A 12,070-nucleotide genomic window follows, 5' to 3' on the forward strand; every position below is an offset into this window, starting at 1 on the left:
AGTTCAGTTCAATTCAGATCAATTCAGTTAACCTTTACTGATCCCCTTGGGGGATTTCAAGAAATAAAAAGCAAAATAATAGAAATATATATATGGTCTGTACCATTTGACTGGTGAATATGTTGGCTGTTGTAAATTACCTCTTCATAGCCTATAGAGACTTTTTTGACCTTGCTTTCTATAATGCCCCCTTGTGGCTGTCTGTAGGTTGACTGGCTGACAAACGGACAGTTTGGATGTACCTACATGATGATGACTACATGGGCACTTTCGGGTTACCGGGGAAAAAAACCCCCCGATTAATGTTCTCACACAGGGTCTTAATCTGGATGTATGGCTGTACATGCATTAATATGCATGTAGGATTTTTGATATCTCTATCTCTATTGCATGAAATCCAAAGTCTTTTCAGAAAAATTATTTTATTGAATAGTTATTTTGTTGTGTTTTTCAGCCTGTGCCCCACCTGCCACTATCTTTCCTCCAAAACCTGGGGTGAGCACCTGGAGGCAGCTCTGGAGGAAGCCCATGTGGAGGCTCTCGTGTTGGCAGCTCCTCTGGTGGGGACTCTGGCACCAGCAGCATGGACAACAAGTTCTGCGCTGGAAAGGTACCCCGACCCAACAAACAGGAACCCGTTCTAGCACTGTGCTGCTGGTTTGGTGTTTGACAGCTCCTATTCTAGGTGGTCCTAAAGCCAAAGTTATAGATTGACTGTTTAACTGTCCAATGGCTGGATGAATCTGTTTTACATTTGTTCTTAGTCATCGGGGGTCGACTTCTCTGAGTACAAAGTCCTTCCTTTTGACCCAAGGCTCTCCTCTTGAGTAGTTCATTTGAAAGCAAAGAAAATTAAAATTTGAATTATTGTAGGTGTGTTGCAAGTACACACATTCTTATTTTGTTGTCATGAAAATGCAATGCAATTTTCTCTGCAAAGTCGAAAACACACTATGTTCACTTTATTGGTACAACTGTTTAAATGTACATATTTTACACTATGCATATTTTCATGTACATGCTCCAAAAGATAAATGAAAACACATAAAACATTGTTGAAACAAAAGGTTACCATTAAAACGAACAACAGAAACCGAAACAAAACGGAAAAAAATCGTCAGGTATCCTACATGTAAATATCATCATAATCCTGGCATTGTAAATTTGAAATCCCGAAATAAAACAAAACACAGATCCACAATTTGCTGAACATTGTCTGTGATTTACCAAACAAAAACTAGGAGTTTGAACTTTAACTTCTGAAAGTAGGACAGCATTTACTTTGCAAATGTCATGTCATTTCCAGCAGAATAAAAGTATACCTGCGCATGGTGATTTGGCAAATAACATTCTTTGTTGATGGATTGTTGTAATACTTCATTATTCCATTTAACCCCCCATCAGCTGCTCTCGTTCTCCTCTTTCTGTTCTGTTTTGGCAGATCCATTCTGTTCTGTAGCCGGTTCCTCCACCATGGCTGACTTTTTCGTCGTTCCTGTTGGGATGCAGAGGGAGTTAGAGTTGGGAAGGTGGGAGAGGTTGTTGTGAGTATGAATGAAACATGAAGTAATGGTGTGCGTGGATGCTGGTTGATAACATACCTGTGAGGTAATTTCTGTGCATTCGATGAAACAGCAGGAGACCAATAAAGAGAAGAAAACCGATGCAGGCGATTATCATTCCACACAGTGGGAAGCTGTAGCTTCCTTTAGTCTGAATAATCTGGGGATGAGATAGCAGCATTAAACTACTGAATCTAAATCTTCGCTGGACTCTTCTGAAACTCTCTCTCCTTCTATAATGATGACGATACTTATCAGACTTACTGAGCCAACCAGAACCTGCATTACCATCTCTCCCATCCCTGCACTTGTCACCAGGACAGACGTTGCACACCCTGCATAATGAAATATATGGTTTATTCCCTCCTCCTTGCTTTGACTCCATTACTGTGCGATCATTATTTTGCTATAAATACTTCATTATACCTTGATAATCGAGGATGTCTTCGGTATAAGCAAGCATACAGGGGAATACGCTACTGAGGAAAAGCCCGCATAGACAGGTCCCGACAAACAGGAAGATGCTACTTGTGTAGAAAATAAGCAGCATCAACACAGTAACAATAGCACCTGCCTGTAAAAACAAAGAAAAGAGGGGACTAGTGTGTTTGACCTTTAAATTCCATTGTTTCATCTGTAATGTGATTGAATAGAACCTCTAAATGTCCAATTGGCCTTACTATGTTGAACATGAGCAGTCTCACAGGCTGAAAACGGTACGAAAGAGGAATGGACAACAGACGTCCCACAGTGATCGCTGCCCAAAAGACACTGGCCAGGTAACCTGCTGTCTTATGAGGCAGTGAGATGGGTGGTGACACACCGTAGGTGTACACGAAACCAGCATAAGCACCCTGAAAGGAGAAAGCAGATTGTTTCATGTGCCCTACTTTCTGTGTTTTGTGTGTATGTATGCATTCATAAAAATTCATGGGGAGCAGAGTTTGTGAAACGCACATCATTTTATTTATCCAGACCTCCTCACTCACCACAATACCATCGGTCATGAAGAGCACCATTCCACCAAGGATATGAATCATAAAGAATGATACTGGCAGTCCACGTAGGTTATCATTCTGACAGCAGCTAAAGATATCCCCATGGCCTGTAACGGAGCGAAAAGTCACAAATGACAGATTGTAACACACAAATTTACTGTGTTTCTTTTTTTTTTCCATCTAAACTGACTGAGAATCCACAGAGAAAAGAATGCATTATTCATCTTAAAATAGGGTTTCTGTTTAAAAATCAATTCTTTACCTCCAGCTTCATGCTCCCTCTGCTCCTCATCAGGGCCCTCGGCCCCTTGCTGGTTCTCCATTGCTAGTTCATCTTTGTCCAGAAGACGAGGAGTGCCGCTGGGGCAACATGGGATGAGCTGCTCCCGGTACATCAAGAACAGGACTGCAATGGGCACGGGCAGCTGAGGGGTCATAAATAATATTCAGTTTTTCCACTTTCAAAAATTAACTGAGATATCATATTAAGAAACTTTGAAAGAAGTAACTCTTCCCTGCACATCTACTACTGTCCATCCGTTCAGTGTCTTACATTAATAAGCGCCATGATCCAGAAGGCATAGTGCACACTGGACTCCTCTTCCCCTCCATTATGGGGCAGGTGGCTCTGAGTTATGTTGTGCTCTGCAATCGGACTGTTTCTCAGCATGCTCCTGAAATGATGCATAATCTCGGTACTATTCTCTGTGTGATTCCCGCAGCCCGTCTCCGAGAGGAAAGGATCTGCAATCAGTGGGCTCACCAGGGCTCCGAACCCAATGAAGAAATGAAGAGCCTGCAAAAATGCAGAAGACAAAGGATAAAAGACTCGACTTACTGCATTTTTTCATTCTATAATTTGCTTATAACTTGACTACTGACTATACAATGTTGAAAATTGAAAATAGTCCTGATGCTCGCTAAATTATTCCATATATGATGTATGAAATATGAACAAATCACGTCAGGCCTTTTCACCTGTAAGAAAACAGCAGAGTCCTTCTGATAGATGGTCACCAGTTGTATGTTAGCAATGGTGTCAATAATGCCCATTGCCAGTCCAGACACAGCCATGGCAATGGCAAGCACCAGAACATTATTGCACAGAGGGATGATGGCAAATATTACAGAGATGGTGAGAGCTGAGACAAACAAAGCAGCTAGGGCACTGAACAACCTTTGAGAAAGAAAAGACAGATATGGTTATGATGATGCCCGTCATTTTCTGATTGTTTATGCAACCAAACACAACAGGAGTCTGCGGGGAATAACAATCCAGATGTGCATGTGTGAAACTTACGTCCTCTTGAATACTCCACCAATAGAGCTACCGATCAGCAAGCAGAACTGCTGGGAAAAAAATACCCATGTAATCTGACTAAGAGTTGAGTTTGTCTGACATTGCAAGTCCAAAATTGTAGGTCCAAGGAATGCAATGCAGAGTCCAAAGCTGAAGAAAACACTCCAGTAGGTCAGTGTGTGATGGGCGTTCCGTTTGAACAGAGTTACGATCCGCTCGTCGATAAACATTTTGACCACAGTAAAGCTAGATGCCTCAGTGAAATAGACTTCCAAGGATTTTCTAACGACTAATAACTACGATGTCAATACGTAACCAAGGCTCAGTGAAGTTTTGTGGATGCCTGTTGTCGTATGATGAGTTTCCCGATCCCTTTTAAAGCTCTTGGCTCCTTCCCCCTTGGATTGTTTAACTGAAAAGGATGCCCTCAAGTTAATGGGTGAAGTGGAGATTCTTCCAACAATAATATGAACCATTTGAATTGTGTCAATCATTAGCAATGAAAAAGAGTCTGTGAAATGCTGCTACAAAGTGTGCCTTTATGTGTCATGGCATTTCCAGCTCATCGATGGAAAAAAAGTATCATTCAGGAAGCAAGGACACATAGGACACGTTGTCTTCTCTTTCATACCTGGACAGTCCTGCAGCAGCTCTCATTATGAAAGAAGCCTGGATTCTTAAAATTACTTAATATACTATAAAAAATTAAATAATTCTTCCATATGAAAAGTTAGGAGTTTATCTGTCACTGTAACATCATTTGATCATTTTTTTGTGTAATCTCTCCAATTTCTAAGACATCATCACTCCCTCTTTCTTCTCATGAAGTCTCATTAGAGCTCCGTTTGGAATCTCACATTTCAAACTTTTTTCATCCAAGTGTCTTGATGACATTTGGTGACGTATGGGCAAAGGATGTAACAACACAGTTTCTCTCTGGGATCTCTCAAGCTGCCTATGTTTGAATGAACAGCATTTGTGGAGGTCAGTGTGAGTAAAGCAGTAAAGTCTGTATAATAATTACTGTTGAGTTGAGAGTTTTTCTAAACACTGTGTGTGTGGGTCAGTCGAGAGCTTAGGAAGGACACTCACAATGGACAATGTGTGCGGCTTGACTCCATTTTTAAATAGAAACAGATGTCATACGGCCAAGAAACTGGCAGATGCTGTGCATCTCCAGGCTACGACATGATTTAGATATTTGGGATTTTGGCACATAACTGTTCTTTGGATTCAAATCATATGTGTTTTATGTTAGATAATGAAAAATGGCAAATAACGTGTTGTATTACTTGGCCATCACAGGTATGAATAAATGAAATGACTTAATATCTAATCCCTTTAATGATTACATGGGAGAGGCAAAGCTCTTCCGGTTGTGACCAAATATGGGCTTCCGGCAAGGGTGAGAAGAAGTCACAGGCTTATGGTCAACACGAACTCGTTATGAACTGAACTCATGATGAACTGTGAATCTAAAAGACACTGGGAGGTTAATGTTCTTTCTTCATTAAGATGACACGGGTCTTTATTTGATTTATCACATTATTTTTAATGAGTAATTTTATACTCACTTCACTTATTTAGATAATAATTCCTAGTAATTTATTTACATAATGCATATCCATGTTGGCTGTCTTATTTAAAGAAGGTGCTTCTCTTTCTATGTGACTGTATCTTTCTGCACAGTCTTATCTGCCAGGATCACGTAGCCTGCAGAGCTGAGCCGTGTAACTGATTTGCCAACACGTCAAGCAAGGTGGAGATCCTGGTCAGGTACTAAACTGTGAGAAATATATGTGTTTATACAAAAGGCATTCATTAACATCCACTTCCTCTTCTGGAGATATAGCAACACAAGACGCTTTCTCCAGGTAATTGTCAACTATTGTGATCTTAGAGCTGTGCAGGGGAGTGTTAAAAATCAACAACAACGTCTAGTTACTGAAGTAGGGCATCTGTTTTTGAATGAACTCTTTGGTTAGATTATGAAGAGGTACTGCCCACGATTTTTAACACAAGCACAAAAACGTGCCTTGAAAATCTCTCACACACTGTATGTTTGACATTTCTTAAGTAAATCTACCACTCTAACACACCTAAATTTATTTATTGTGTTTATGTTGAGAGGTTTTACTCACTGTTCAGCGATGTTAGATATATAACAATCTGTGTTAAAAGATTCCCTCTATCTCTCATTGAAAAATATGCAAATATTATTCATTTCAAATGAAAAAGAAAAGTACATTCTCAGTATATGTGCACTGGAGGCTGAGAATGTCCAAGAACCAGGCTCACATTTGCTCCTATTTAAGTTAAGCACAGAGAAACCTTCCTCCGTCAGCAGAAGCTGAATGGGAAAATTGTCTTCTAGTGTCAAACTCTGCACACACACACCACATTCAAAAGTTTGAAATCATCTGGCAAACAAAAGCTTGATGGCTGAGTTCACCTCTCTGTGTGTTTGTAAGGTCTTTCATGCTTTGAGATTGTAGAAATTGTATAAAAGGTTTGCAAAAAAGTTTTGTACATGTAAAACATAATGCGGAATAAAGGTTCCAACAGACATATGAAGTGTGAAAGGGTAGAGAGAGAGAAACCTACTTCTGAGCAACAGTTAAATAAGATTATAGGAAATCACCAGACATTGATAAAATAATCTGGAAATTTAACATCAAAATCTGTGCAGATTTAAATCAGAACAGGTTCTTCCTTCAACTTCAAGAGCCAATCCAGCTGGCATCAACAGGATTTATGGCATAAATTGTCTATTTTCATTGTGACATTTAAGGAAGGAAAGTTTGTGTATGTAAACAAATCTGCAAGCAACTGCAAGTGAGTGCTGTGGTTCAGTGATGATGTCGGTCACTTGTGCTTTTCTTGGCTGGAACGCAAACGCAGTAGTCTCGCCTGTCATGCAACACTGCAGGGAAACCGACCAAATGAAAGTTCATTCATTCATTCATTCAGTTTTCATACCGCTTATCATGGGGGGACTGGAGCCTATCCCAGCTGACTAGAGAGGCAGGATACACCCTGGACTGATCGCCAGTCGTTCGCAGGGCCGACACACAAAGACAGACAATCACACACTAACACACATAGAGGCAACATAGAGTAGCCAGCTGACTTACTGTACATGTTTATGGGATTGTGGGAGGAAACCGGAATAACCAGAGAAAACCCTCAGGGAGAACATGCAAACTCCTCACAGAAGGGCCCAGACGGGGAATTGAACCGGGATTCGAACCTGGAACCCTCTTGCTATGAGGTGACAATGCAAACCACTACACCATCGTACAGTGAAATGAAAGTTTTAATGAAAGTTTTAATCATTTAAGTACTTCTCTTCCCTAATACTCTAAACATGTAAATAATGCATTTGGTGTCTGAATTATACTGTTGATGTTTTTAAAAATTTCTGAATCATGAAGAAGAAGAGGACTTGTGTTTTGGCTGTGTGCATTTTTTCTATGCACCAGATGGTATACATGTGTTACATTCATCCACAATCTAATGCAAAATCAGTCCAGGTTGTAACCACAGACATATAGAACTATAGGATATAGCAGCTCAAGAAGTAATGTAAATACAATTTTTAAAAATTATGTTGCTAATACTGACTTTTTGGGTTGGTGGCTATTTTCTGATCTACGAATGACTCAATAATTAGCTGTCTGTCTCCAGAATCACCTACTTGTGTGTTTCCAAACACTTTACAGCAGCTGCATTCAATGCTTGTAAGCTGCTGGTATACACAGTTTCAACACCAGATGGCGTACAAGTGTTTCATTCATCCACAATTCAAGGCAAGAATCAATCCACTTTGCCTCTCTACACATGTAACACCTAAACAACTCAAGAAATAACTGAAACAAAATAGTGGGAGAAACGACAAATTCATAGATTATTCATCATATCAGAAAATGAGCCCTTTTAAATTAAAGAATTTGCCCTCTGGGATAAATAAAGGAATTCTGATTCTGATTTGGTGAATATTTCATAAACGTACTGTTTGTCTTCTCTCTCTTCACCTGGAACACACTCAGAACACAGAATTTCTTTCTCGGTTTAGTGATGGCAGCCACACAAAGAAACAAGACATCAGTAACAGGGTTTAAAGGGGACAAAAACAGCATTTCCTTGCTCCTCTCTGTCTCATCTCCAAGGCCTGACATTTAGCCAGCTCTCAGTCAGAGAGCCTGAGACAATGCCAGGATAATGTGACAGGAATGATAATCTGATTGCTCTGTTTTTGTCTTTTTTTTCTCTTAGCTTCTTTCCCACTTTTGCTATATGCTTTATTTATACAGTATACTGTGTTTGTTAAAGGTCCAGTGAGCCTGCAGAGAAAAGCACATGCTGCCATACACAATAAAAGGAGAGTAAATGTTAAGGATTAAATGCTAATACCTCCAAAGCCTGATGTATTTCTTTATAAGCCTGTGGATGCGTATATTTAAATCACACATGAGTGAGCAAAAGAAATGCCACAATATGTTTGTGTATTATTTCTTGTCAGGTCAGGCAGGTATACCTGATTCAGTACATGCATTAACATAAGGGAGGTGTTCAGCTGAAGGAGACATGACACAGGCTCCTCTTGGAGCTGTAAGAAATTTATCTGTCACCTATCCTTATTTCTCCAGTCACTCTCCGCAGCCCTGGATGGAAATGCCCTGCAGTGCACCCCCACCACATCTCCTCAGGCCCAAAATAGAGCCAATGATATGTGGTATGAAAACAGACATGTCTGCAGGGCAAAGCGATGCTACATTCTATATGAGATTCGGTGCTTTCAGACTAGATGCTGCTGAAGCAGTTGGGACATAAAGGACTTGTGAAAGTCAGTGCATGAGTCAATCAAAATGTCATCTAAGCACAGCAAGTCAGGGAAGTTTGAGATAACTTTGATTTAAAATCATTCTTGACACTGATTAGGGAGCCTTCTCTGGGCAAACCATTTCTACTAAAAGTAAAGTGAATCCAGTACAAAGATAGCAAAACAGAGATTGAAAGTGATCGGGTTTTCTGTTTACAATCATTTACACTGAGAGCAAATTGAAAAGACATCTTGCACTGGCCTGTATGAACAGTAGGAACAACAGGACTGAGAGCTTAACATTATTCTTCTACAGTCCAGGTGTTAATATCATGTGAATTGAAGTTCAGTGGAACGTTGATGGTTTTCCGAAGACTTCCTTGAATTTCCATCAGGATCAATAAAGTATCTATCTATCTATCTATCTATCTATCTATCTATCTATGTTCAATCAGGAATTTCCACCCGCACACAAATAATAATAAAAAATTTCCACAAATAATGTCATCCAATCCCCTCTTTGTGCCGCAGACGAATGGAGTGTTGCTGTGTGCTATATCAACTAATTGCACTCCAATGCTCAAAGCTGTTATTGACGGTTATTATTAGTCTTGTTAATTAGTGTCCGCCAATGTTTTTGCTACTACATACAGTCATTTCTAAAGGCTCAGCATTTCACAGCATATTGTAGTCACCTTTAGATTTTGGTTTGTGACTTGTCCTTTTGATGGAGTAAAGACGACATTAAACCCTCTCAGTGGGATTTTAAGGCGTAGGGTGGGCTTTGCTTTAAAATGTTACAACATCCATCCATTTTCTATACCGCTTATCCGTCAGGGTCGCGGGGGAGCTGGAGCCTATCCCAGCTGACTACAGGCGAGAGGCGGGGTACACCCTGGACTGGTCGCCAGTCAATCGCAGGGCCAACACACAAAGACAAACAACCACACACTCTCACACTCACACCTAGGGGCAATTTAGAGTAGCCAATTGACCTAATGTGCATGTTTTTGGTATTGTGGGAGGAAGCCGGAGTACCCGGAGAAAACCCACGCAGGCACAGGGAGAACATGCAAACTCCACATAGAAGGACCCAGACCGGGATTCGAACCTGGAACCCTCTTGCTATGAGGCGACAGTGCTAACCACTGCACCACCGTGCCGCCCAAAATGTTACAACAAATCCTGGAATTTATTACTCATAAGGTGTCGCTCAAGTGCAGCTCACAAGGTTTATGGTGGGGCTCCAAGTGACAGTGATGAAAAAACATGTCCATCGCAACTTCCAGAAGCTCATGATAACATACTTGTACAAACAAGAACAAAATGAAGTTATCTAGTTCAATATCACAGAAGAAAACTATTCAAATACTCACATTGTAAGGAGCTGGAATGGGTCTTGTGATTTTACCTTTAAAAATGAGTGAATGAAATGATGAATTGATCATAAAAATTGCTAAACCAACTAAAGTTTTGTTGATCGACTAACTGCTGCAGCTCCAGTTTCACTTTTTGTAAAAACCCAAATTTTCAACATCCTATTCAGACTCCAGTTTACTTTCTCTGCTGACGTTCTGCAGGACAGAAGAGGAAATACATCCTTTGTATTTGTAAATCCTCACAGAGACAATTCATTTATTGCCAGACACCTTGAGGAAGAGAAAGTTGTTGACAAGCAAAAGAAGCTCCACTAGACTAGTCTTCCTGCTCATTTTCACAACACAGCAGCTCAAGGTGAATGACACAACTGTACATCTTTTACAATTGATATCATCTAGTGTCAGAGTCTACCTCACCCAAAGAGTCAAATTTGTATGATGTTTGGAGGTTACCACTGCTGCATTTCCTCCTAGCTTATGATTTTGCTGTAATTTAAAGAACAATTGCAATCTACTGGGAACAGCTGACTAAAGAGAAAAATTAAAAGCAGCATAACAAAGAATTAGTGTCATAGTGGAGTTCAGTTTTCCTGAAAAGGATGTGAGAGACAGTTCTAGACTATAAGGCTTACAAGGAGCCGACACAGGAACAGAAATCAAGCCTCGCACCCGCTTTCATGGGTGAAAGCTTTGTAGTAGTATATCAGCACAGATAATAATTTAGAGTGTACGACCTCAGTGGGTTTAATGAAAGGCAAGTGATGAATTCAAAACCCCAACAAAGGGAAACAGATTTCTGTATTGAGACTGAACCAGCTTTGTTCCCCCTGGAGAATTTTGTGTCAGAGGCAGAAGAGAGAACAACTCATGCATTCAGCTGTCTGGTAATATATGTTTGGACACACACCGAACACAGAAATCACAATGGTGATTTATTCTTTTCTATCATAAGATGTCTTTTGCTTTTCCCTTCCTCTCCTTCTCCCTGTCCCCCTTCTCTTCCCCCGCCTCTCCCGACACAGTTGTAGGGAGCCGAGCAATGATGCGTGTCTTTCTGAAACCTGGTGAATAGTAATGAACAGAGCCTGTGTGTTTATTTGAGGGAAAGCAAGAGGAAGACAGAGAGAGGGTATGTGGGGAAGGAGGAGGAGGAGGTGGGGGGGTGGACTGTGAGGGTAAACAGGGCTTCTCTTGCGGCACTGATGCAGCACAAGCAGCGGTGAGAAGCACAGTGGTGACTGACAAGAGATGCAGACGCATTAATCCTTCACACCCTTCACACGACTGCCTTCGCTCTGTGCCACGCAGCTCGTCGGCCATTCTGATCAGGACAAAGTGACGTCACTCATTAAAACCTTCAACAAACTGTATGTTTTCTCTGGGTGTGTTTCTCATGCTTCATTATACAGTAGCTCATTCTCCCTATCCACCCCCCCCCCCACCACCACCACCACCACTCCACCCCCTCGAGTAGACAGGGGGAGGAGGGTGTATTGGTAGAGGAAATGGATGGAGGGGGAGAAAGCTGGGAGTGAATGTGGCTCAGAGAGGGGCAACAGCACCTGCTATCTTCATCCCCAATTCACCAGGCAAAACCACATTCTGCCTCAACCAGTGATGGACTGTCAGGAGGACAAAGAAGAGAGAAAAGAGGCCCAAACAAAGACTCTCTAAAGACAACCACGATCCTCAGATCAGTGCTGACCAACTGAGCCACTGCTCATTTTTCATCCTACCTCAAACCTTACACCCAAACTGTCAATGATGTATGTGGCAAGATGTCAAGAAACAAAGTTTGAGTCATCCCTGGGGTGATAACATGAGCATCAGTCCTGATCAAAATGATGAAAAAATGTGTTTTTTCTCTTTACAACTCGAGGAATAAGTGACTGGAATATTCAGCAACTGGCTCCAAAGATCAACTGGAGTGCCAGGACTGAAAGGAAGGGAACAAACACAATAGACATCCCCCCTACCTCAGCCCCTCTTTTATCCTTTTCCATCCAAGA

At 41.0% G+C, this 12,070-nt stretch overlaps 1 protein-coding gene across 1 annotated transcript; it reads right to left on the reverse strand.

The window, feature by feature from the left end:
* Positions 1–924: 924 nt before the first annotated feature.
* Positions 925–4,239, reverse strand: mfsd4ab (major facilitator superfamily domain containing 4Ab). Its single transcript, XM_046397923.1, has 10 exons — positions 3,861–4,239; positions 3,539–3,737; positions 3,114–3,356; positions 2,823–2,985; positions 2,552–2,667; positions 2,243–2,416; positions 1,989–2,136; positions 1,827–1,897; positions 1,602–1,722; positions 925–1,495 (listed from the first exon to the last, which is right to left on the reverse strand). The coding sequence occupies exons 1-10, from the start codon at positions 4,088–4,090 to the stop codon at positions 1,401–1,403; spliced, it is 1,560 nt and encodes a 519-aa protein (XP_046253879.1). The 5' UTR covers positions 4,091–4,239; the 3' UTR covers positions 925–1,400.
* Positions 4,240–12,070: the final 7,831 nt, after the last annotated feature.

The sequence above is a fragment of the Scatophagus argus genome, chromosome 8, assembly GCF_020382885.2.
Source record: "Scatophagus argus isolate fScaArg1 chromosome 8, fScaArg1.pri, whole genome shotgun sequence".
Classification (NCBI taxonomy): Eukaryota; Metazoa; Chordata; class Actinopteri; family Scatophagidae; genus Scatophagus; species Scatophagus argus.